The sequence below is a fragment of the Varanus komodoensis genome, unplaced genomic scaffold (assembly GCF_004798865.1).
Source record: "Varanus komodoensis strain SLA01 unplaced genomic scaffold, ASM479886v1 scaffold8, whole genome shotgun sequence".
NCBI classification, from domain to species: Eukaryota; Metazoa; Chordata; class Lepidosauria; order Squamata; family Varanidae; genus Varanus; species Varanus komodoensis.
Window position 1 is genome coordinate 4,348,876 of NW_025336481.1, and position 27,329 is coordinate 4,376,204.

General features: G+C 48.2%; 1 protein-coding gene across 2 annotated transcripts in view; it reads left to right on the plus strand.

Annotated features, from left to right (window-relative positions):
* Positions 1 to 659: 659 nt before the first annotated feature.
* The window catches only part of OPRL1 (opioid related nociceptin receptor 1), a 36,530-nt gene continuing 9,860 nt past the window's right edge, over positions 660 to 27,329 (plus strand). Inside the window, exon 1 of one of the 2 annotated variants that reach the window (XM_044455315.1) lies at positions 660 to 880. In XM_044455315.1, the coding sequence (XP_044311250.1) occupies positions 660 to 880 (221 nt within the window). The remainder of the gene's footprint in view (positions 881 to 27,329) is intronic. The other variant, XM_044455316.1, reaches the window with a different exon arrangement.

Here is a 27,329-nt window from a genome sequence, read left to right on the forward strand (position 1 = left end):
GTCTGAGCACTGATTTTCTGCAAAGAAGCGCTTGCCAAGGTAAGGGAACCGGCGTGTCTTTTCAAGTTTCCCCGGCACTGGCATCTTTGCGTGGGAGACCGGGTTGCATGCAGGTCTAGCAAAAAATGCACGACTCTTTCCAAAGAAGAATTGCCATTATTCACCCCCCCACGACCCCGCCACCTCCACCCCTGCATTTTATGATAATTCACCTGCCAGCATGGAGAGGTGCATTTGAAAGGGAAGCTCTGTCTGCAGCAGAAAGCACGATGGGTAATAGGTATTCTACACATGCATGGCAGAAAAAGGGGCTTTGCTAATGAGCTGGTTCAGTGAAGATGCCAGCCATCCGGTGAGATTTGCAGCCTCGCTCTTTGCACAAAGGGGTGTGCAGCGATTGGCTTAACTCCAGCTGCAAGTCCCTTCAGAAAGTCTTCCTAGCTAATCCGAGCATGCACCCCCCTCCCTGTCTTTGCAAAGTGGACAGAAAGATGGGCAATTATCAACACGCTCACTTTGCCTTTGCAAGCAGGCTGCTTATCTCCTCCAAACTGCATGCCGCTTGTGCCAGGAAACCCAGTCATTATCATTAACCCCTCTGCCCTTCTCTCCCTGCTTGCAATTCAGAGCTTCCTTGCCACCATCTTCCTGCATCCAGGATGGATCCGTTCTTTCACACCCAGGCTGGGGACCTCCTTTACATGAGGAAGCTGGTCAATGATTCATCCCTGTGGAACCTGAGCTTGGGTGACTGGTTCCACAACAGGACCACGGACAGCTTCCTGCCCGTTGGCATCAAAGTCACCATTGTGTTCGTCTACTCCATCGTCTGCATCATCGGGCTGGTGGGCAACTGCTCCGTCATGTATGTGATCATCAGGTAAGCACACCTGTGCGTGGCCAAGGTGGGAATGAGCCACGTCACGCAGAAGCGAGGGCTGGGTGGAACGTGGCCCTCTCCGTGGGGTGTGAGGACGTCTCGCTTAGGTCTGAGAACCTCAGGGGTTCAGTAGAAGTGAGAAATTCAAGAGTGCCTCTGGGCATCTGCTGAGTTTCTTTCTCTTGTCACTCCGTCGCTGCAGTTGGTCCCATCATATGTGAGAAGTCTGTGCCTGGTTTTGGGATGCTTACAAAGCTCCGTTTTATCCTCACTACAACCACCTTGGAAGGCAGGCTAGGCTGAGCCGGCCCAGATTCACCCAGGGAGCTTCATGTTGAGCAGGGACTTGAACCTGGATCTCCCAGGGCCCCATTCGAACATTCTCACGACCACACCACACCGGCTCTCGATAAGCACACAGTGATTTCTGAACCACTCTCAGCCTGTTCAAAGCCCTTCCCATATTATCTCAGTCCAATCTTTCCAACCTCCCTGCAATGCAGGCCGAAATGATGGTCCCCATGTCGCCGGTGGAGATCGAAGGGCCGAGCCAATGTGTGAGCAGCTCCTCCGAGGCTGTGTCATCAGCTCTTGGCTGAAATTTGCACTGGGGACCTGCTGGGCCACCCTAGGCTTGGCTTCTCAGAAATAAGCCCCACTAATTTCAATAGGATTTACTCCCACGTAAGGAGGCACGGTGCCTCGGCGTATGTACTAGCTCACATTTCCTGCAAAAAGGGGCATGAGATCAGGGTTGGTTTGGGCCCCGAGTTCTCCAGAAAGGTGCCAGTCTCGTCAAATAGATCTGTATTACTTCGGGTCTGTATCAAGCAGCAATGCCTTTGTCTGTCTGTCTGTCTGTCTGTCTGTCTACTGCGCCATTCCCATAGACTCTGGGTGTCGGGAGAGCCCCTCCCCCTCCCCATCCAAAGTGGGGCACATGGTGGTGCGTGAGGCAGCAGGAGGTCCAGCTGGAGGCCTTTCCAGTGATAAGAGAAAGAACGCACCCACAGATGCCTGTTTAAAGTCATACCTTTTTGGCTCATGTTTACATGTGCTCGGATTACTTGGAAAGAGCTGAATAGGAGAGCCGTTCCATAAAGGTTGCCTTGAAAATGGAAGCAGATCGCTTTGCTTGAGTGTGGTGAGAAACCACGGTCCAAGTCCCTGGTTAGACATGGCTCTCAAAGAGTTTGCGCTGGGCAAAATAGCGTCCGTCTACCTCCTCATGGGGCCATGAAGCTCTTGGGAAGCAGGATCGCTTACAGGAAGTCTCATCACTGTGACCTTAGATCTAAATCCCTCAAACTGGTTCTAAATCACCATAAATATAGCATAGGTTTGTGTGGATTTTTCTCCGTGCCCCTTATATTTCTACGCTACATTGCTGCAGTTTCAAACGTCTGTCTTGGTGTCAATGCATGTAGGCTGGCACGAACTCCTCTGTACTAACAGGAAACATATTCATCTAAATGTTGATTCTTCTGCGGTCTAAATGGCACCAGCTCGGCCAAGGTGTGGCCTGTTGGTAGATGATGCACCTTGGCAGGTATCAACAGGCTGGGAGGAAAACTCAAGTCTGCAGAAGCAGTGCATGAATTGGGCTGAGGAGGAGAGCACCTGAGGAAAGGAAGAAAAGGGGGACTAAAAAGACAAGGATGTTCAGTGTACGTATGCTGAGTCCCTGCAGGGGTGGGGAGAGAAATGGGTGACTGGACGGACCCCTTCTGGTTGTGGGTCTTCTTGGTGTTCTACTGATGACACTTTGTTGCCAAGGTTGGCCCCAAGGGAATGCATGACTGGGCATCCACCTACAGCCACACCTTGGCAAGGGCCCATGGGGAAAAGCCTCTTCCTCTTCTTCGCCTCTGCAAGGGTCTTGCTCCCCTGCCTCTCACCCCAGCCTGGACACTGGTAGTGCTGAGGAAGAGCTGATTCTGCAGCCTCCTTGCTCATGGCTTGCCGCCTGTCACGCAAGCAAGTGGTGGCAAGGAGGAGAAAGAGCTGGAGGAGCTGGCACCAGAGGCAGTGAGAAGGTGGACCCACCAAACGTTGGGTCCTGCATAGCTGTACATCAAGCTTGCATGCAAGTGAGCTATATATCAAGCTCACCTTTGCTAAGCTAGAAAGGCAGGGGCCTGAAGCCAGATTGGTGACCACGTGTAGAAGCAATGCAGAGGGCTGGACTTGATGGCCTGATAGGCCCTTCCAAGTTGACCGCTCTTCCATTCCATTTCATGCTGGGAGCTGTGCCAAAAGTCCTCACAAACGGGGACTCTCACAGCACACCATGGTCCGTGATTGTTTTAGGAACTGAACCATCGGTGTGAGAGCTTTTCTTCATTGCTCATCTGTTTCCTGCTGCCCCATGCTACATCTTCCCTGAATTCATGTTTAGCTTGGAGCATTTCCAAATCTGCAGGCCATCAGTTCGCAGCAGACATAAATCTGTTTGGTTCCTTGCTTAGCATCTTTGTTTCCTCTCATTTTACATGACTGATGTTTTTGTAAAACTCTGCAAAAATGCCTTCCAGACGAAGTCAACTACACGATCGCCTCGATGTGATTTTGTGCGGTGTTTCATCTGCGTGTGAAAAATAACACTGCACAAAAGTCACAGTGCGCAGAAACGTGCCTGGATTTGTGCACCTGCAGTCGCTCCAAGACGGGCTGGTGGGCTCTGTTATTGCAGCATTTTAGAAATGCATGTGTGCACATCAAAAATTTTAAAAGCCTTTGCGTGGGGTGGGGGTGGGGAAAAGAGAAGCCGACGAATAAATGGACTGCATCACTTCGAGAACATGTTGTACTAGTCAAGGGGTCACTAGTTAAGTGGGAACGGAGTTGTTCAGGTGAAGAGCATTTCAAAGGAATCCTTTTAACCAGCGAAAGGATCTTGGAGCTGTGGTGAATATCTCAGTGGAAGTCCTGGCCCAGGGTGTAATTACTGTGCAAAAGTATGGAAAATAAACATGCCAAGATCCATACTGCCCTTATGCAAACCACACTTAGAATACTGTGTACAGTTCTGGTCATTGCACCTAAAAATATTTGGAACATGTGGGAAAAGGGTATTAAAATGAGGAAATAGCTGGACCAACTCCCCTATAAAGATGGGTCACAGCAACTGGGACTGTCGATCTTGGAGAACAGGTAGTAAGGGGAGGCATGAGAGGTGGGGAGAAAGTGGAGAGAGAGACATTTTTCTCTTCCTTGTAGTACTTGGGCCCCAAGGGGTCTTCCCAAAAAGCAGATTGCAGGGATACTCGGGAGATCGAAGGAAGGGATTTTTCTCATGGCACATAGTTAAGCTATGGAATTCACTGCCACAGGATGGAGTGATGGCCACCTCTTTAAAATTTATATTTGTGTAGGAATAAGTTCCTAGAGGAGAGCGACCCTGACTGCTCTCTAGAAGGCCAGAGCCTGAAGATGAAACTCAAATACTTTGGCCACTGAATGAGAAGGAAGGACTCCCTGGAGAAGAGCCTAATGCTGGGAACAATAGAGGGCAAAAGAAGGAGGGGATGGCAGAGGATGAGGTGGCTGGATGGGGTTACTGGGGCAGTGGGTGTGAGCTTAGGTGGACTCCGGGGGATGGTGGAGGACAGGAAGGCCTTGAGGAATGTTGTCCATGGGGTCGCGATGGGTTGGATACGACTTCGCAACTAACAACAAAGGAATAAGTTGCTAGTCCTCATGGCTATGTGCTATGTCCAGTGTAAGCCCACACGCAGGACATACATGTGCCAGTTTCCTTCCACCCATGTTCCCCAGCAACTGGTGTACATAGGCGCACTGGATGTAACATAGATTGGTAGCCATTGATAACCTTCTCCTCCATGAATCCAACCAGGTTGCCAGCAAGGGGTTCGGCAGACCTATTCATTGCACGTGTTTCCAGATGCAGCCAAGAGCCAGCCTAGTACCAGTGACTAGTAGCCACTGGCATCCTCAGATGCACATGCCCAGGTGCTGGGGAACATGGATGGGAGCGGCTGTGGCAAGCGCGTCCCACTGGTGGGTTTCCCATGGGCACTGCGCAACAGACCTCGGTCTGATCTACCAGGACTCTTTTATGTTCCAAAAATTTAAAATTAAAATAAAAGACAGCCCCCTTCCCACAATTATTTCTTATCCATTTAATGTTTGCTCTGCCCTTCAAAAAAATGTTCTTCGCAGCTTAGCCAGTGTCCGCTCCCAGGCTGACAATCTAAATCAGATATGAGAAAAGCAAAGGGTGGGAAGGGGGAGAAAGATTGTGCCGTGGCTGAGATGGCTTCCATTGCCTGGACGGTTGGGGTTATACCTTCTGACTCTGCTTAGACTTCCAGGCTTCTCCTGCTGGGTGGGCGTGCGCACTGCGGGACCCTGCCTCTTCTTATTTGGTTCCCTGGGCATTGCTTAGGGTTAATCGGCTTCTTCTGTCTCCCCTCCTTTTGGGCCGAGGAGGTTCTTTCGAGGTGAGGCCCCTCGGGTGGCTGTTGCGGGAGGAAGGGGCCAACAGTGGAATCTGGATGCTGCAACTGCAACCGTGCTCTCTGCTTGGCGTTTGGGCAAGCAGAATGGTGGCAAAATTCCTCCAAACCTGGAGAAATGGGAGCCAATCCGGGGGGGCTTGCTAAATTCTCCCTCTCCAAATTCCTCCCTTTGGGCCGGGGCTCAGAACGGCCTGATTGTTTTTGGTGAACTGGCATGAAGGAGCGAGTTAGCCAGCTTGCATGCTTCCATTTTAGATTCCAAGACTTTGCCCAAACGATGGCCCATGCGCCATGCGCTGCGTTTTCTTCCCCTGTTGATACTGATGTTCCCTCGTAAGTCACCAGCGTTTAAGAGCATTGCTTAAATCTTGGGGGGGGGAGGGGGACACAGAGACCCTCCTCATGCCAGGGTGTCACCATCTTTTGTGCTGAGATTTCAACTCCTTTCAGCCTTGTCCTTGTAGGTAGCTGAAAATACTGCAGCCAGAGAGAAAGACGGGGAAGGGGGTTGCACTGATGTTGCCTTCCAGCATCCCTGGGATGGGGCTGGACCCTAAAATTAGTGAGCCTGACTCTGTACCAGCTGCAGAACCTCAGCCCTGGGGTCACATCACTCAAGCCCCAGCATCTTTCCCAATATCCACAGTGTTTCGGCCATTTTTGGCTCATGTTCCCACTCTCCATGCCTCTCCTAAGTTACTAGCAGGAAAGAGCTTTCTGTGAAAAGGTGCTGGGATTTTGCCAGTCCCTGACTACCTCTTTTCCCATTGGCCCTGCGCATCATTGGAACACCCCCCCCCCCCCCCCGCGAGACTTTCCAAAACTGGATTTGGTTCTTATTGGTCGAAGCGGATCTACACCCTGGCTGTCCCTGCAACTGCTCCCTCATGAGAGCTGGAATCTTGATATTGATGCTCCATCAAATGGGGCTTACCAATGTAGGACGAATAGCTTCGGCCCTGAAGCCCCGGTATGTGGGGGCTGCGGCCGGGAGCTGCCGGGCTGTTGAGGGCACGGATGGAAGGGACCTAAAGTAAGGGAGCAACCCCACGTTCCTTCTCACGGGTTAATGAATGGTGGCATTCGTGGGTACCTGCACCAGTTTGGATGGGGAAGAAAGAGTTAAAATATGCACGGTGGGGGCGGGGGGGGGGTGGACGGACGATGTGCTGTGTATGGCAAATAGCACATCTCCAATTCCAGAGCTAGAATTTAGCACAAGTTGAAGCACATCAGTGGCACTGGGGCAGAGTGAACCACACAGAAATAAATTCATCAAGCTACTTAATCTGCCCCTTGGGGAGATAATTGAACGGGATCCAAGAAATCCGTTCTTCCCTGATGCAAGCGAAGTGGTGCAGGTGTTGACTTGACTTCACTGATGAAGATCGTTGAAGGACCAGATCAAAGCTGTGATAGAACATGTAGGCTGGACTGGTATTGGACTGGGGGACCTGGAAGATCCAGGTTTTAGTCCCCACTTGACCATGGAGCCAACTGGGGGACTTTGGGCCAGTCACGGACTCAGCCCAACCTACCTCGCAGGGTGGTTGTTGTGAGGATAAAATGGAGTGGAGAGCTGTGTGAGCACCACTGTAGGCCTGGCCCAGGTGCCTCTTGCATCGCACGTCACGCAACGCAACGCAACGCACCTTGTATGTGCTTTTCACCTTCGTCATCCTCTGTACACTTGCTCCAAACAGCTCTGCAGTGAAACCGGTCCAGGAATAGATGGTGGCAGAATGCCTCGATCTGATCAGAGAAAGGGGCAGGGAACAGCCGGGGGAGGCTCAGCAGGGATGCGGTGGGGAGAGAGATGCTGTGACTCCTCGAAGGAAATCCACATTTGTATTGGTCTGCAAAGTGTATGTAGCTTCAGATATATACTGATGAAGGCAGAAGGAAAAGAGGTTTAGTGCGATGGGCACAATCCTCCGCATATTTAGGAAAAAACCAACAAAAGTCCTGCAGTTCTTACATATATGAGAGAGAGAGAGAGAGAGAGAGAGAGAGAGAGAGAGAGAGAGAGAGAACCCAGTCCAAAGTATGGGAAGAAAAAGGTGTGGGGAAAAGTCTGTAAATTGGGGGTTGGGGGGGGGGGAGAGATGTGGAAATAGGTCAGTTTCCCTAGTTAAGAAAGCGATGTGGAATTCACCAGGATGTCTGGGGAAAGCCCCCCATTCCTGGGACTGAGAGTCCCAGAATGGGGCCCACATTCTGTGTTGGATGCACACTGTACAGGAGCCGCTGAAGAGGCCTGCCTGTAGGGATGTATCCATTTCCCCTGCTCCATCTTCTTGTGGGTTGCAGGCGAACACTCCTGAATTTTGGTTTCATTAGGAAAATGCCAGCCTTCATTGCTGAAGGGGGGGGGGGGCGCACACAGGCAGCTCTCGGTCTGCATTTGCCTTTTGCCCCTCCAAATGACCGACACACGGAAGCACATGGATGGGACACGACGGCAACATTCAGGGGCTTAAGAGGGAGGGATGGCCAGCATCCAAGGTAGGCAGGCCTGGGATCTTGGCATAACCTGCAACAGATTTGCATGAAATCGTAATTTCGTGAATCTGAGCTGTGGATTCCTCAGCAGAGCAGCTTTTCCCTGAGGTTCCACAGACTCGTGGGCTGGGTTTTCTCTTTTTCGGGGTGTGTGTATGCATTGCCCATTTCCAGCCTATTCTTCCCCACCTTTCTCTTCTCTCCCAGCCGTGCAAGTATCGAGATAAAATGTACAGCATTGTGCATGGTCTTGCACTGAACCTGGGGAGTGCAGGGAAGTGCTCCTGGCAAACGTTGGGGTCTGAAAGGCATGAGTTTGGGGCGCTGCAGGGTATTGCCTCCTCGTTCTGCTGGACGACGGCCATTTTTCTTTTTCTTCCCCGAATGACTGGGAATGACTCATCACCCGGTGGCCCCCCTCCTGAATTCCCATCCTCCATTTTGCCAGCTGTGCAAGCTGGAGAGCTTTTCTCCTTGGCCTTAGTTCCCCAGTAACTAAGGACATTGAAGCGAGTGCTGACACCCTCCACCAATTCCAGAGAGCATGCCACTAGGCCTCAAGAACACGCTCAGTTCAAAAACTGCCCTTCGCAGGAGATACCGGAAAAATGCATACAATGTTATAAACAAGACAAACTGAAGTAGCATCTTTGCAGCCCCAAGCGGTACATGGCCTCTGTTTTGCAAATGCACCATTTATTATGGGGCATTAAGCAGCAGATAATATTGGGATGCTGATGTCGACACAGGGAAGCATTTCCCATGAAGCTCATCAGGACCTAAATCTGGGCAAAGAGGCACGAGCTGCAGCATTAACATCTGGAAGAGGAGCTGGTTCCCACTCTTCTTCCGCTTTATTGTTTGGTGGGGTCCTTCATTTACCACATTTGTATGCCGCCCCATAGCCAGAGGCTCTCTGGGCAGCTCTTGGCACTATATATATGTGTGTGTATATATAGTGTATATATATATATACTCACACACACATACATATACAGCACTTTCTCTCTCCCTCTCCCTCTATATATATGATGTGTTTTGTATTGTTTTAATAATTAATGTTTTATATAGTAGTTTTATATCTTGTAAGCCGTCCTGAGCGCTTGAAGCAATAGGACGGGGTATAAATGTAATAAATAACTAACTAACTAACTAATAAAAAACAGCACTATATGTATATATACAAAGGATCTTCAAAAAGTTTCCATGCTTATATATTTTATATTTTATAAATATATTTTATATATTTTTGCTGATGGCATTAAAAAGTTGGTACAATGCTGGGAAAAATGCATCGCAAAGGAAGGGGGGTATGTAGGAAAGAGATGCAATTTGTTTTTGAAATTCTTAATAAATAGAGTTTTAAAAAGTGTGGAAACTTTTTGAAGAACCCTTGTGTATACATATATGATAAAATCATGCCGCTCCCTCTTCCTCTCTTCACGATCGTTGAGCTACACTCATGCACTAGTAAAACACTGCAAAAAGGAGCAGAGGGAACGCAGCGCTGAAGCAGTTGCCTGCACGATTCATCGCATGAGCTTCTTGCGTAGTGTTTTACTGATCTGCAGTTCAGCAGCACACCATGAAGAACCTCGATGCAAACGATTTTCCGATCACATCCAAATAAGTACAAATATAGCCAACGCCACTCCCCTTGCTGTAGCTACGCTTGGGAAGAATCCTTTCGACGCCCCTCCCTCTAGCATCTGTGGACTTGTGCTCGTGCTCAGCCTGATCCTGCAAAGCGAACCAAACCGAGAGGAAGTACGCAAACACTCGCAGATCCCCAGTCGCTCGCGCAACCGGCAGCTTCTCCGTCAGGGGCAGCCACCCAACGAGCGGCCGCAGGATGCAGGAGGGGCCGCCGTGAGCGCCCACGCTTGGCACCATTCCTGGAGACCTTCCTTCTTCCCCGTCTGGGGCAGCCAGTGGAAGCCACCCTGGGCACTGAAGTGGGCCCGCTTCCACAGTGTCCGGGGCTCGCTTCCTCGTGAGCGCCCCATGACCTCTGGCCGCGCTTGCCGGGAACGCGAACTCGGGGCCCGTGCAAAGTGAGGCAGAGTGCAGGGGGCCAAGCCCAGGGAATGCAACGGATGGCCGTCTGCAAGGGGATTCCTCACATCCCTCGCCTGGAGTGCCACTTTGTAGGGAGAAAGGTGGGACAATGAGAAAATGCATAAATCAACTCCAAGAACATTTATGCCTAGGGCCAGGAATACGTCTTTAATTAAAGTTTTTATAAGCCGTCCCAATACTAAAAGTCTCTGGACAGCTTACAAAAAACAAAACCCCCCAAAGCAATCCTAACAACGACAACACACAACACACTGCATCCAATAAATAATGATAAAAACAAGGATAAAATGATTAACTGTTGAAATATTGGGAGAATAAAAAGACCTTGGCCGGATGCCGAAAAGAATAAAGTGACGGCACCAGGCCAGCCTTCCTGGCGAGCATGTTCCACAATCGGGAGCCACCACCAAAAAGGCCCTTCTCCGAGTAGCTACCCTCCTGATTTCCTTCAAAGAGGGTGCCTGGAGAAGGGCCTCTGCCTGAGATCTCATGGACCGGGCGGGCACATAGGGGAAGGAGGCGCTCCTTCAGGTTTCCAGGACCCAAGCCATTTAGGGCCTTATAGGTCATTACCAGCACCTTAGATTGGGCCCAGACTTCAGTATCTGGAATAGTAATGCCGGCGCTTGTGAGATCGCTAGCCGCTTGCTCACGGAGGCTGGTGCTGGCCAGTCTGCTCTCAGCAGCCCGCCTCTCCCCTTATCTTGCCTCCTCTGCAATGTCAAGCAAAAATCAAAGTGCCCCCGAGCCATTTGTCATGGCATGGGCCATGGGCAGCTTGCCAAGGCACAGCCTGCATTCTTCCTGTGCCTTCCTTTGTGTTACTTCGCAATCCGAACAGACTCCCGTTCTGATGCTGAGCTGGAAATTGACACGTTCCGTGGATCACCCCCCTGCTCCCATGCAAAAGACACACGGCGTGACTTTGGTCAGTCCCATTCACCGTCACCGTCTCTCCTTCCCGAGCCAGCTTTTCATTAATTTCCTCCTTGCTGCATTAATCAGGTGCATGACGCCCCCAATCCGTGCTCACATGCACAAGCGCTCACACAGAGGGAACAGTCTCTTTTCCCAAAGCCGCATAGCCAAGCAGATCCAAGGGGTGGTGTCTTGGAAGACCAGTGAAGAAATGGAGGAAAAGACAGTGTGAATAAGATCCTTTTTGCAAAAGGTGCAGGGAAATATCCAGAAAGGGGAGGGCTTTTTGTTTGTTTGCTTTTGCAATGGTGGAAAGGTTTACCAAAAACTGGGGATTTCTTCTCAGTCAAGTTTTGTCCCTATAGCTGAAAAGGGATGGGCGGGGGGGGGGGATTCTTCCTTCTATGAGCCCCTTATTTGAGAATGAAGAGGGATGAGACTAAATGCAGTGTAGTAACAAGAGAAATGAGATAAATTTCAGTGGATTCTTATTAAAATGGAATTGAAACAAAGTTCTTTCCACCTACATTGGCCAAATTGTGGTGTAGTGGTTAAGAGCATGGGACTGGGACTGGGGAGATGCGGGTTCCAGTCCCCGCTCAGCCATGGAGCCAACTGGATGGCTTTGGGCCAGTCACAGCCTCTCAGCCAACCTACCTCACAGGGATGTTGTTGTGAGGATAAGACTGGGGAGGGTGGGGAGGAGAATTATGTAAGCTGCCTTGAGTTGGATGAAAGGAAAACCAGTGGGATATAACTATCATCATTGTCTTGCAATCAAACCTGGAGATTGAAGCACTAAGCTCTGAGTTTGTGTTCACCCATATTTCAGTTCTGGTTGTCTTCACTTTTGATTTCTTAAATCTCAGGGATTTTCCATCCTGAATGTACAAATTTGGCTGAATCCTTACCAAAACAAAACTGAACCCCAATTCCCACCACTCCCTAGATCAATGGATATAAACAAGAAAAGCCACATAGCCTATGATCCCCAATTGCAGTAATTGTAGCAATGGAGGTGCTCAGAATGAGGTTGTGAATCCAGATAGACCTGGCTCAGCACCAGTTGCTGGTGGATCTTTGTCCAGCAGCAGAAAAGACGGACCTTTCCCAGTATTTTTGTTATTTATTTATTTATTTAAAGTTTTTATATTTATATAAAATTAATATGCCATCCCATTACTAAAAGTCTCTGGACAGCATTTACCTTCTTCAAAAATTTCTCTCCTCTCGAATTAGCTTCCTGGATAATAGTAACCATTCTTTCCTATGAATTGGGGAATATCCTAGCGGAGCACCTGAAAAAGTTATTGTATGCTGGGAGAATAAAATCCATACTCTGTATATCTTTATCTTTGTCCACACACACACACCCGGTTTCATCTCCAAAGGAAACATTCCTCCGTTTGTCAGCACTGCTGATGCTGCGTTTCCCCCCGTGCTTTCCGTTTAATATCCTTATCAGAGAGCAGCAATAAAAGCAATCATCCAATTGATGAATGGTCCTGCTGTGAGGGACAGCTCAAAAATGATTCTGCAGCAACATGTTGTGTAGCAACATGTGATTGTTTACCTCTCCCGTGCAGCTCTCATTTTTCAGCCAGGGTGTTATCCATCAGACCCTGGAAGGAAGAGAACACATGTATAGAATGGCCCCTCCTGGATATTCATGCCGATGGGATATTGGTTGAACCCAAAGCCTATCAGTCGGAAAGACAACGAGGAAGGTTCATATATTCAACCAGCATAGCTGAGATAGTCTCCAAGGTTTCCCCAGGGAAGTGCAGTAAGACCAAGCATGAGGGGGGCTTATAATACTGCCCCAATTCCTCCTGTTCTCTAAAGTTTACCATTGCAAGGAAGACGGGGAGTGACAAGGATACCTTGAGTGCCAGAAGGTCTTTAAGGCCCAGCTGCACCGAAGAGGCTGGGAAACAGCTCCTGGTGTTTCTAGGCTCCTTCTTTGCAATGGCTTCTTACAGGAACGAGGCAAGGAGAGACGTATTAATCAGCCAAGATGAGTGCGCCACAGTTCTCTAAATTCCATCTCCAAGCTTGTTCCACTTCAAGTCTGCATCGTAAAAATGAATTTTGCATGAAAATCAGACTGTTTTGAATACGCTTTTGTCAACTGTGTGCACCTTTGAAATGTTATGCATCCGTCTCTCACTGATGCATCCCATGGTGATTTTTTTTCAGAAGTATGTGTTTCTCTGTGCATTTTCCAAATGCATGCATGCTATCAAACACATTTTTAAAGCATTGTTCAAGAATCACACTGGAAGCTTGGCAATGACTTGGCACTGTGTGGACTGCGACCAGCAGATTACAGCTGAGTCCATGTTTAGTCTGGTAGATGTGAACCCCAAATAAACTCCAATTAAAAATGGACCAAAAAGAGCGAGGAGGGCTGCCCAGCAATAGGGAAAGAAACTCTCTGCAAAGGGAGAAAAGTTTGCAATACAACTTTTTAGCTGAGACTGGAGGCAGTTCAGCTTGGAGTCACTGAGAGAAATCATGCTTCCTTTCAGAAAAGCTGCTTTCCAAAGCCTCAAATGCCTTCCCATTGACTATAAAGGGAATATCAACAAACACCCATAATATTTTCATTTCTTACTTTGAATCAAATTTGCAGGCATAATTTCTGAGGGGGTGAAGCCTGCCACGTTTCAGACAAACAAGTGCAGAAGCTTTTATTTTTTGGAAACAATTTGCAGTGTTCTGTTTTTAAAGGGATGCCTTTTCTCCCTGAAGTGTTATGGGCAATTTGCTGTGCGTTATGTTATTGTATTACAAATGTACAGTGTTAGAATATTGCAGTCTTTCCCTATTTGTCGCCCTCCATGTTTTGGAGAAACTGTAACAGCTGCAGCACAGAGCAAATGAGCCATGCTCAAAATTGCTAGGATTTTTCTGACCTTTGCCCTGCCACCCATCTCATCCCTGATTCCTGTTTGCATTTGTGGCTTACTTTATGCAAATAGGAGTCTTCCACAAATCAAAAAGTGATCAAGTGGGCTATTTGTACAAAGCACATGAAATCCCTCCACTTAAGAAAGTGAGACTTTTTCAATTGACTGAGAAAATGCAGACCCATTGGACTGGGACAAATGTGAGCATACATATTTGCAATTTGCATTCATGCTCACGTTCCATGCCTCAAGCAGGGCATGTTCACATGCTTTGCTTTGTGAACAATAAATAAATTTGTTGGGTTATATAAGGGGCACATAGGCACCTTGTTGCTTTTAATGTAGGGCTGGCCAGAATTTAGGCTGTGGAATCTCCTTTGTGCATAATTAGAACGTCAAGAGCTTCATTTTGGAATCTGATTGTCATCAAGTTGGCAGAAAAGCAATCACAGTGACCCCACTCCATACCAGGGAGAAATATAGCCAGTTCCATTTTAATATACACTTACCTGATTTTGTCGGTCTGATGCTAATCCTGCAAGTATTTGCAAGGAAACTAGGCTGCCTTCTTTATCTGGCAATCAGGGTGACCTGCATCACTCCCCAGATCCTGACAGACCAGAAGTGGCTGGGAAGTCCATCAAGCTCAAACGAGCCAGATTTCCCAGCATCCAGACATCCCTTCTCATGTTACTTTTTAGTTTAGTTTCGTTTTAACATTGGTATTTATAATTCTATATACCTGATCGCATTTGTATGATGTGGTGTTATGTTCGACCTTTGTACTCTCAAACCACAATTCTCAAATATCCTTTGAAATTTGCACTTCTCTGAATTTTGCTGTTTTCCAGTAGTAATAAAAGTGTGTCCAAAGATGCACACCTTCAGAGGGAAATAATGGAATAATGGACAATAGAACCCATGACCTAGGGAGGTGGTGGGCTCTCCCATACTGGAGGCATTCAGGATGCAACTGGACAGCCCTCGGAGAGGGATGGTTTGATTTGGGGTCCTGCACGGAGCAGGGGTCGCACCCCATGGCCCTCTGGCCCTTGCAACTCGTCCATTCTACCACGGGCTCATGAATGTAAAGAAATGCATGATGGTAGGACAGTGGCTTGCCAAACTTTCCATTATCCTGTGTAGTTTCCCCCATGCATGCAACAGACCTGAGGAGAGAATGTATATACCCTTGCGTTTATGGAGACAGATGCACAGAAATGTGTATGAATTCTTGTTTTTTAAAGAAAACTCAACATTTGGGAGAAATCAAACACGTTCTTTAAGTCTGAGGTGACCCAAGGCTCAAGACTGGAAAAATGAGTCACTGAGTGAAACGGAAAATGATTCGTCCCCCTGACCCTTTTCTGCCCCCTTCAATGCAGCCCTGAATTAGTGTCTGTCATGGGTCCAGTTCATACTTCGTTTATATCCTTGGCATCCTGTTAAGTAAAAGACTCGTGCATGGAGCAAGCAGCGTTCTGTGTGGGTTACGATTCAGGATGGCATCGTGGCAATGCAGGGTGGCCTTATGCAACATGGCCTGCTGATTCAATATATGATGCCAATTTATTGTATAGCCTCCGCTCGTTATTCCGTGACCTCTGAGGATGACGGCAAAGGGGAGTTTTCACCAGGAAGACACAGACCAATGAAGTTAATATTCTTTGGGTGATCAGACTGCTCAATAAGAGGTCCACTAATAGTTAAAAACACGGCTAAGCAATACGCACATTGTGGGATTAAATCGAATTAAACTTGACTTTAAAGCAAGGCAAACTTTTTATGAGTTTGCTAAAGTATCTTCAAGTGTTCCCGCATCTTCCATTTTCCTTTGCCGTTTCCACCACCCCCATGCTTACAATAGGCATTTGGAGCAGATCAGATACAAATACAATTAACATTGAGGAGATGTCTGTATGCAGAGAAATCCATTCTGTAGATAGAGAGCAGTCAAGCAGCTGTGTGGTCCAACCTCAGTGAAGAAACAAACAGTAGATATCTTCAAAGGCTGCAGCAAGACATGAGGTGTGGACATTTTGTTGAGATGCTTTGCACGTGTTTCTAAAAACCCTGTTGGATTTTTATGTAGGTTTTTTTTAGTTACTTCTCCAGAGCAGGAAGTCACAAATGTGTTTCAGGCTGCACAAGGGAAAATAGGCAGAACTTTCCTCACGAGAAGCCCCTAATTGTGGTGTCTATGGCAATGCCATGATAAGAGCTTGTATCTTGAAATTTACCACTGAACATTAAATAAAGGTCAGAGATACTTTTCAGCTAGCTTTAAAAATGGGTTGATATAATGGAGACTAGACTTGACTTTGGTTAGTGGAGATGATACGTAACATGTTCTCCAGCCTCAATTTTCCCCTTGGGCCAGACCCAAAGGCAGGAAGGAAAGCATTCTCAAGCAGGCCATGGTCTGCAACTCCGCAACCATCTTGACCAGAGTAAGTGGTTTTATCAGACTCCTCAGGCTTGGAAGAGGCCCTCCTACCCTCCCACACCGTAGGAGCCAGTGGTTGCAGAAATGGACAATGGAAACAAAGGTCCCAGTCCTCAGAGGGATGAGGGGTAGCACCAGGTCCAAACCAGTCCTCGGAGTGCCTCAGAAGGCTCCAGCACGGCTGGAGTCAGTAGCTCTTCCTGGATGCATCCAGCCATCACTTAATGCAAAGATCTGTCCAAGGTCCTGATTCCAACCTCGTGGGGAACAAACAAAGCAATGGGACTATTTCCTTTATGCCTTATTTGCGAGCTTCCCAGAAAGCCTGTGGCAACCAGGATACTGGGACTAGATGGATCTCTGTGGGTCTAGCAGGGCTGTTCTTGTATTCTTAATACGAGAACAAACACGTCAATACAAGTTTGAATACACTTGCTTCTACCAACATCAGAACTATTTTCTTTAAAAGCTTTCTGTGTAATAAAAGAGAAATGATGGGAAATATGAAAAGAATGCATTTGATGCTCACAACTGGGCCTTTGTAATAAAGCAATACATTTTTTGAAAGATTCTTAGCTAGCACGGAACTGCTGTGTTATTACCACTGTAGGATGCATCCCCAGGATCAAATGTATTATGTATTAAGACTTAGGGGCACAGATTATTTATTCATTTATTTAGAAAATTTCTAGGCTGCCCCCATTCGCCAAAGCCTCAGGGCAGCTTACAAATAAATAAATTAAAATACATAAATAACAATATAAAATACACATAACTGTATAAAATAAGTCGCCCTGGCCAAAAATCTTTAAAATAAAAATAACATTAACAATTAAAATGATGCTTGAATAAAAAGGTCTTCACCTGGCACCGAAAAACAAATAATGACGGCACCAGGTGGAACTCTCTGGGGAGCGCATTCCATAGATTGGGCACCACTGCAGAGAAAGCCCTCCTCCGAGTACCCACCCTCCTAATTTCCTTCATGGAAGGTTCCCGGAGAAGGGCCTCTCCCGCTGATCTCAGGGGGCGGGCAGACATATATGGACGTAAGCGCTCCTTCAGGTAGCCAGGACCCAAGCTGTTTAGGGCTTTATAAGTGATCACCAACACCTTGAATTGGGCCTGGACTTCAATGGGAAGCTAGTGAATCTGACGGAGGACTGGAGTCATGTGAGCATAACACCCAGTCCCCGTCAACAGCCTGGCTGCTCTATTCTGAACCAATTGAAGTACCCAGACCGTCTTCAAGGGTAGCCCCACGTAGAGCATGTTGCAGAAGTCAAGTCGGGAAGTCACCAACGTGTGTGTCACTGTCGCCAGGCAGTCGTACTCCAGGTAGGGGCGCAGCTGATGGATCAGCCGAAGCTGAGAGAAAGCGCTCCTCGCCACCGCTGTCACCTGAGCTTCCAGTGAAAGCTCTGGGTCGAGCAGCACTCCCAAGCTGCGGACCTTGTCCCTAAGAGGGAGTGCAACCCCATTCAGGACTAGGTTCAATTCACCCTCACCGAAGCCCGAACCACCTACCAACAGGACCTCCGTCTTGTCTGGATTGAGCTTCAGTTTATTGGCCCTCATCCAGCCCATTACCTCGGCCAGGCACCAGTTCAGCACAGCCACTGCCTCACCTGGATTGGTGGAAAACAAGAGGTAGAGCTGGGTATCATCAGCGTACTGATGATTCTGCAGCCCACACCTCCTGATGACCTCTCCCAGCAGTTTCATGTAGATGTTAAACAGCAAAGGGGACAAAATGGAGCCCTGCGGTACTCCATGGCAAAGCTGCCATGGCGCAGAGCCATAGTCCCCCAGCACCACCTTCTGGAACTGGCCATTGAGATAGGAGCAGAGCCACTGCAAAGCAGTGCCTCCGACCCCCAATCCCGCAAGCCTATCCAGAAGGATACCATGGTCGATGGTATCGAAAGCCGCTGAGAGGTCCAGAAGAACCAATAGGGACGCACTCCCCCTGTCCTTCTCCATGCACAGGTCATCATACAGGGCGAATGAGGCAGATTCAGTACCGTACCCGGGTCTGAAGCTGGACTGAAATGGGTCCAGATAATCAGTTTCATCCAAGAGTGATTGGAGTTGTCCCGCCACCACCTGCTCCAACACCTTGCCCAAAAATGGGATGTTGGCCACTGGTCTATAGTTAGTGGCCATCTCTGGATCCAGTGACACTTTCTTCAGGACCAGTCGGACTACCGCCTCCTTTAAAGAGGCAGGGACCCGACCCTCCCTCAGAGAAGTGTTAACCACTTCCAAGATCCAGATCCCAATCCCGTGCTTGGTGTTATTTATTAACCAAGGTGGGCAAGGGTCCAATAGGCAAGTGGTGGGACCTACTCATCCAAGCACCTTGTCCACATCATCAGGCCACAATAACTGAAATTCATCCATTAATTTAGAGTCACCCCCCCTTGAAGTCGAGGGGCTCCTCAGGGCATTGGACATTACAAAGGCTCCAGGCCCTGACGGGTTACAACCGAGAGTACTTAGAGAGTTGGCAGGGGTTCTCTCACACCCGCTGGCCTCCATTTTTGAGACCTCAAAAATGGAGGCCAAGTGAAGTTCCAGAGGACTGGAGGGTGGCATCAGTGGTCCCAATTTTCAAAAAGGGTAGTAGAAAGGACATGGGGAATTATAGACCGGTTAGCCTTATGTCCATTGTAGGAAAAACAATGGAAAGGCTCATAATAGAGAGAGATCTAGTGATGCTAGATAGGGAAGGGAGGCTGACAGCCACACAACACGGCTTCTGCAAAAACAGGTCCTGCCAGACAAACCTTGTGGGATTCTATGACAAGGTTTTGCGATGGTTAGATGGAAGGGATGCAGTGGATGCGGTATACCTGGATTTCAGCAAGGCCTTTGACAAAGTGCCCCATGATATCCTGGTGGAGAAATTGAGGAGGTTCAGGGTAGATCAATGCACTGTCCGATGGATGAGGGCATGGTTGATGGACTGAAAGCAGAGGGTAACTATTAGTGGGGAATCATCAGGATGGCAGCCAGTGACAAGCAGGGTCCCCCAGGGCTCTGTCCTGGGATCAATCCTGTCCAATCTTTTCATCAATGACCTGAAGAGGAGGTGACAATTCTGCTGCTCCAATTTGCAGACAATACTAAAATGGGGCAGTGGCCACAACTGAGGAGCAGGTACTCCAGATCCAAAAGGATCTGGACAGACTATGGAAGTGGGTAGGAGACAACAGGATGGCGTTCAATGTGGATAAGTGCAAGGTCTTGCACTGGGGGCGTAGGAATAGGTGTCATAAGTACAGGTTAGGTGACAAGTGGCTGGAGAGCAGCACTTGTGAAAGGGACCTCAGGGTACTGGCTGACTGCAGGCTAAACGTGAGTCAGCAGTTCAAGAGGGCGAACGCCACCCTTGGTTGCATAGCCAGAAGTGTGGCTTCTAGATCAAGGGAGGTATTACTACCACTCTACACAACTCTAGTGCGCCCACAACTGGAGTATTGTGTTCAGTTTTGGGCCCCTCATTACAGAAAGGATATAGCCAGGTTGGAATCAGTGCAGCGTAGGGCCACAAGGTTGGTGGCCGGTTTGCAGGGGATGCCGTATGAGGCGAGACTGAGGGAACTGGGTCTCTTCAGCCTGGAGAAGAGGATACTCCAGGGGGATATGTTAGCGACATACAGGTATCTGAGGGGGTGTCACACGGAGGTGGGTAGAGGCCCGTTCTCCCCTGCAGAGGAGGGAGGACACATTCCAATACAGCCAAGCTCAGGGAACCAAGGTTCCATTTAGATGCCAGGAAGCACTTCCTGACAGTCAGGACCCCGAGGGTGTGGAAAGGGCTTCCACGAGAGGTGGTTGAGGCCCCATCGGTGCGGGTATTCAAGGATAGGCTGGACGTCCACATGGTGGGCATGTTGTGAGCGGAGCTGGCTGGTGCTGGAGGTCAGACTAGATGGCCTGGGAGACCCCTTCTGACTCGCTCTGTTTTCTATGTTTCTATGTGAGGATTTGAATGTGCTTTTACAAACAAACAAACAAATGCATGAAGAAACAAAAACAGGATCCAAAATGCTTGCAAAGGATTGCTTAGCGATCAGAAAGTTGGCTCGTCTCTGTTATGGAGAGCCTCGGCTATTGGGAGGTATAAAAATGAAATAAATGAGGACAGGCATAGAATGGTTATGGTGCTGAACGGAAGGCATCTGAGAAGAAGCTTTGGCAGCAGAAGAGAATGCTGAAGACAAACCCTGGAAGTAGGGTGACCATGTGTTTAGCTTTAGGGAAGACAGTCCTCTGTTGGAAGGACTGCCAAGCAAGGCCAGGTTCCAGATAAAGACCCGGGAGGACAGTTGTTCATCCACAGGGAACTCTTGCATAGCACATGGATCATCTCAGTCTTCCCCACTAGAGCAAGATGCATTTTTATGTGCAGGTCCTGCTCATGACCTCAGGAGCAGGCATGGCCTGTGGGGCGATGGCCCAGGGATCTGCTGGACTCCCATACCCACAGGGATTCTTCACACAGCCCTAGTCTAAATATTTCCCCCACTCCTCATGAGAAGGAGAGGCTGAGGCACCACCCAGATGTGGTGAAAGCTGCCAGTGCCTCATTGCTTCCCAAGCTCTCCCTGCACCTGGTCTGAAAATGGTCTTCCAAGGCTAGGGCATCAGCTGGTCCAGAAGAACCTCAGCAGCTGAGGAGGAGGAGGAGATGGAGGAGGAGCTGAGGGAGTGTTCCAAGGGTGGAGTCCCTGCTACATGTGGGCCAACTTTCCTGAGGTCATGGGTGAGGACTCCTGTAGCCAGCCTACTAGGACCTACTAGCCATAGGATTATTTTTTATTTTATTTATTAAAACATTGTTATGCCGCCCCATTCGCCGAAGCCTCAGGGCGGCTTACAACAATAAATTAAAATAATTATGATCTTAAATTAAAAAAATATAAACATTAGCTTAAAAATACAAAAATACAATATAAAATAAGCCGCCCTGGCCAGATAAAATTCAATAATATTAACATTTAAAATGCCACTTAAATTACCCCTTTAAAAATGACACAAACCATGGTTCTTCTGATAGACAGATGTCAGTGGACACCTCCCAACTCATCCTGATTGCCATCATTGGGCCAAGTCGTCTCCAGGATGTAAGCAGCAGGCATCCTCAACTGGAACAACAGGATCAGGGGCAAGGGAGATGGATGGAGAGCTTGGAAAAACATAGCAGGGCCAGAGGTAAGGGCAGGAGAAGGAAGGAGGAGGCCAGATTCAGGACATGACTGGAGGCGCCTGAGGTGGGTGCCACTTCAGGGACACAAAGCAGCCAGAGCACAGCTGAGAAGCCTTTGCCAGAGCCTCTGGTGCTCCCAGTCGGTCTGCATGGTTGGACTGGCCCTAACCCTGCAAGCACCTCCGGGTGTGATGCTAATCCTGCAAATACTTGCAAGGAAACTAGGCTGCCTTCTCTATCTGGCAATCAGGGGGACTTGCATCACTCCACAGATCATGTCAGAAGTGACTAGGAAGTCCATCAAGCTCAAATGAGCCAGACTTCCCAGCATCTAAACATATCTACTTACACTACATTTTTAGTTTAGTTTTAGCATCGATATTTATAATTCTGTACACCTGATTGCATTTTTATGATGTGGTGTTATGTTCCACCTTTGATGGAAAGGCAGTGGATAAAGAAAAGAAATGATGACATTCCAGCTGTTATTTTTAAACAGGCATCTCTACATAGGCATTAGTATTTGCAAATTGTAGGCAAATTTCTTGTTTGGTGATGCAGAAGGGACGATGCAATTGTGAGTGGCAAATGGAAAAACAATCTATTCTTTCACATCTGAAGATGTAAGTTAATCTAGTGACGTCGACAAGTAGATGGTTCAATATGAAGAAGCAGGTGGCTTTCTTTGCACAATGCCTAATCAAGATATTGAAGCAAAGCATGACGAATCTTGTGATAAAACAGGAAGACCCAGGGGCCTTGGTGCATGAGATGCTAGAGTGCAGGTGAAGAGTACGGTAGACAATTGTATGCAGGTATGACAAGTTCATGGTCCACAGACTGACCGTTCTTGTAGGCAGGTAGTTACCACGGGCAACGGAGGCCCTCAGGTGCAAGGAGGATGCTGTGCTTTGGGCTGGTTGGAGGAAGTGCCAGGGTGGCATAGGTCAAGGCTGGGCATGGGAAAGGCAATGCATGGGTTCACACATCACAACAAGCAAGCATGTTGTGGTGGTGGTAAACTGTGATGTTTTCCTTGACAGACAGTCATAAATCCTGGCTAGTTTCCTCATTTTATGATGCGGTTTGCATTTCAAAAACTCTGCAGACAGAGTCATAAATATGTTTGTAGGTCTTCTGTACATGCATCTAATTTGGCCCTCAGGTAGGGACATGTCCTTCTGTACAGAACACAATCCCTCGTTGAAGTTCTCCTGCATTTCAGGGGCTGTCTAGTTCAAATCTGGTTTAAAAGCCAGAAAGAGAAGGAAGAGAGTAGGGATGTGTGGCGAATCCGCTCTCTCGCAGCCATGAGCCTGGTGTGGCACAGAGTGTATTAAGTATTCACGAGGGTGCCCACCAGGAACTGAGTTCCATGTGTGCCTCCGTCTTCCACACACGTGGCTTGTGGCTTCATTGGTACTGCATGCGCTGTGGAAGAAAGCTGCTGGTTGTGTGACCAGAATTCCATGAGCACCTGAGGACTCCCTCTTGGTTGAGCTCACTTCCTAAGCAAGGGCTGAGCACAAGAAGAAGTCTAATGAGCAGAAGATCGGAGGAGGGCTTTCTCAGCGGTGGCGCCCCATCTATGGAATGCGCTCCCCAGAGAGGTCCGCCTGGCGCCGTCATTATTTGTTTTTCGGCGCCAGGCGAAGACCTTTTTATTCAAGCGGCAGTTTAATTGTTAATATTATTGGATTTTATCTGGCCAGGGTGGCTTATTTTATATTGTTATTTTTGTATTTTTAATTTAATGTTTATATTTTAATTTAATGCTATTTATTTTTAACTTATTGTTGTAAGCCACCCTGAGGCTTCGGCGAATGGGGCGGCATAAAAATGTTTTAATAAATAAATAAATAATAAATAAAAGAAGGCTGGATGTCAAAGGGATTGTGGCAGCCCTAGAAGACAGAGCAGGATATTGGAAAGCTGGGCATCCATAGTTAGCCTCTTGATGCAGGCAACCGTTAATGAAAATCTGTTTTGATGAGACATATGTGTCACTCACTCATGAAGACTCTCCCAAGCAGGTGTGCTCCAGATGTTTTAGACTGCAGCCCTCATAATTTCCAGCCAATATGGCCTTGACCAACACATCTGGAACACAGATTGAGGAAAGCTCCACTGAACGTGGAGTAAATATTCTCAGAACTGACCTATAATTCCAAAGTCTCTTACACAATGAGAAGAGATATTTTTCTTTCAGTCTGGCAATTAACGGAGGATTGTTCTAATAATCCACCAAATCAGTAATGAGATATGGTCAAGCCATTTAGCTCCTGGATTCTTTGCAGCTCAGCTTATAAAGCATTCAAAGGCATGGTGACAGCTGATGATAAATGACAAGAGCCTAGATTACCTTCCCTACATCATAGCTGATGGGTGCAAGAGCCTTGCATGTTCAGCTAGATCACCTTCCCCAGCTCTATTTGCCTATCTTTTCCATGAATAAAGTGGGTGCCAAGTGACTGAGGACATTCACACTTTCTCTTGTGGGCCTGTGGAATTTTGTGGCGACAGTGTGCAGTGAATGTGCTATCACACAGTGATTCCCAGACTGTGAGGTGCAAGCACAGGGATGGGACTGGCATAAATGAGCAGTAGGAAATTCAGGAGAAGGAAAAGTCAGTCTTGACACTGTATAAACCACGGAGCCACCAACTTAGATGGTTTTGAAAAGGTATTGGGTTTGTCTGTAAGACTGGTCTGCCAGTGGTCACAGGTCAAGATGGTCACATGCTTCCTTCAGGGTCGGAGGCTGAATACCTGTGAGTTTTATTCTCAGGGTCAGTTTGTCTCATTTCTGCAGGCTTATATATGGGTCATTCCAAACACTGAGGTCTTTGAATAGGTTTGCTTTAAAAAAGCAGCATCTTGTCCACAGTTCTCCAAAGGCACACGTTTTTGCGATGTGGTTTTGATGCCTAGGAGGCACTTTTTGTCCAAGTAACATTCCTGATGTGATGCATTTTTTGTCAGTCACCGGGCTGAAACACTGGAGCTTCAGCTTACACCGCGGCTCAAGGGTGCAAAAGCCGCTTCGTGTGACCCAAGCCGATGGCTCTCCCTTCCCTAACCTGGTCGGCTTCCAGCCCTTTTAAAGTTCTTATCATGGAGGGGCACAGGAGTTCATGGGCACCAGAGGGGTTGGGTCGGTGAGACAATATGGCCTTCCCTCTCCCAGCAGTTTGGCTCCAATCAGTGCCACCTTCCCAGGATCATGGGCAGGCAAGAGGCAGTGGTCCTGGCAGGAAGGGACCCGAGGGTCACCCACCGGCGCTTCTGGAGCAGTTGAGCACCCCGCCGTCTCTGGCTTGCCCTTCCTGGTGCTGCACCCGCTCTGTACCCACCTGCCGGTCCTGCTGCATGAAGGCTGAGAGAGCGGGCTGGCCAGGAACTGAGTCCCGCACCTTCAACGTGCAGTGCGTGTCCTTTACCAGGGAGCTGTTGCCCAGCCCTCCTCTGGACCAACAGAGCTAGAGATTGGATTTGACGGATGACTCACACAGTTCTCTGTGTTTTAATGTAAGGACGAAATGTTTGACCCCGTTCTAGCGTCAATGAGCTCTCCTTTCCAAGCTGGAAATTGCTTGTCATTGTTCCCTTCGGTATAGTAATGGCTATACGTAAATTCTTTATGAAATAAATTATGATCGAGATGAAAGCAGAACCAGAACTAGCACCTTTGGGATCACAGGCAGTTTCCGGAAAGAAAACTGTAAAAGTCTTAAGTTTAGAAGAACGGAATATTATAGGGATTGTCTTTTATTGACTTATGTATATCCTGCCTTTTTTCCTTCCAAGGACACTCAGGGTGGCTTACGTAGCCTGCCTGCACAGCTGTATGTCAAACTGGCATGTTGAGTTACCTTTGCTAAGCCGGAAAGGCACAGGCCTGCGTCAGGATGGGTGACCACATGTGGAAGTGGAGCAGGAGGTCAGACTCCATGGCCTTACAGGCCCCTTCCAACTCTACTTCCAGCCTAGCCTATACTAAACTTTCTGTTCCTCACAATCATATCCTCACAACAACAATCCTGTGAGGTAGAAGCATAGAAACAGAGAAACAGAGCAAGTCAGCAGGGGCCTCCCAAGCCATCTAGTCTGACCCCTGGCTCCATCTGGCATGCAGGTTGGACTGAGAGTCTGTGACTGGCCCAAAGTCACCTGGTTGGCTCCATGGTTTAACAGGGACTAGAACCTAGATCTCCTGAGTCCCAGTGTGATGCTCTTAACCACTACACCACACTGGCTCTGGGAATGTACTGGATATGTGTACTCCAGAGGAACAGAGCAATCCCTTGACTGTGTGGGGTTGGAAAGGTTTCCTGGCAAGGCATCCACTCCACCCACTGCCCTTCCAGCTGGAGGACGGCAAAAAGATGGTTCATTTCCCCTCCAGTTGACTATTTGCAGCAGTCTCAAGGCTGATATTGTGCCAGGCAATATGTGGCCATCCCCAGGGCCCTGGGTCCTGCAGATCCATGCTAAGCCTCAGCGCACACACATCCTGCACTACCAGATTTTGGCCTCATGTCCTCTTTCTGGTAGAACTCTGCCTGTGGGACTTCTGCACCAGCAGAACTTTCCACCAGGGGGCGACAGCCGTGCGGGTGCACTGCCCTCCTTTGGAATATATGTGAATGTCATTCCTACTCACAAAATGGGCAAGCAGGCCCTGTGTCAGAGCCCAAATGTGAGCACGAGCCCACACCGGTTGGAAAGGGTTGCAAAAGGCTGGAAGCGTGCTCACGTTCAGTTTGTGCAACATCCCAGTGAGTTGGTGTGCAAATGTCCAAACTTATGAGAAAAAAACTCCTGCAGATCGAATCAGCCCTGCATTGATCTGCAGAGGGAAGTTATGCCAGCTAGAACATTTGGTCATATTTGAAGGGATGTGTACAAAGTCCACTCTCATTTGATGCTTGATTTGCGCAGTTTTCTTGTTTGGGCAGAGGGAGGAATCCTAGCAATCTCGGACTTTGCTCATCTGCCCATTCTGGTGGTACTCCCTGCCACCAGAGTGGCTCTCCTGTTCTCCCCCGTGGCTTCTTAGCCGCCCCACTGGTGATGGCAGGTTTCTTGCTGGGAAGGCTGCTACCTGAGGTTCTATGATACAAATTAGTAGCAAGCACAAAGAGGAGACTTCTCAGCCTTCGATCCTTCAACTGTTCCCAAATAATATTTCTTTTTGGGAACCGGAGCAGTGAAACTGTCTTTTAATTGCTTAATTTAAGCTCTTTTTCTAAGAAAACCCCAAAGTGGTGCACAGCTGCGCAGATAAGTGGATTGCCGATAAAGTTCAAGCTAGCGCTGTTCCAGTTTATTCTCTGATTGGGAAGGTGAACTTTCCACTTTCAACTTAAATGTATTGCAGATTGGGCCCAGCTTCCTTCAAGGTTTGTGCACTACGCGAAAAAGACTGGTCCCATGTTGAGGTCTCCTTACATCAACTTCCATCCTCTTGCCTTGCCATCCAAAGCCCTCTGAGCAGTTCTTGAACAGAGGGCTCATGGTAGATTTCCAGTCAGTCCAGATGTTGATACAGTCGTGCATGGCAATGTCTGTCCATCCGAATCCTTGGGAAATGGAGCCTCTGCAGCTCTTGAGGCCTCAACAAGACATTTTGGGAGCCATGGGAAGTACATTTCCTATGGTACCTTGCAGACCTAAATACTGTTGGGTGTGTGGGATGCCATCTACGGTAGCCAAATCTCTATCAGCCAAAAGCTAGATTCCATTTTGAAGAAGGATCGTATTGCAGTGATGGGTGAGGCTGAAGGCAAAAAAGGTAGGGGCAAAATATCCCCACATACCAACACATTTCAGTCGAGAGCTCTTATTTGTTTGTTTGTTTGTTTGTTTATAGCTTTTTTATCCTGTCCCCCATTAG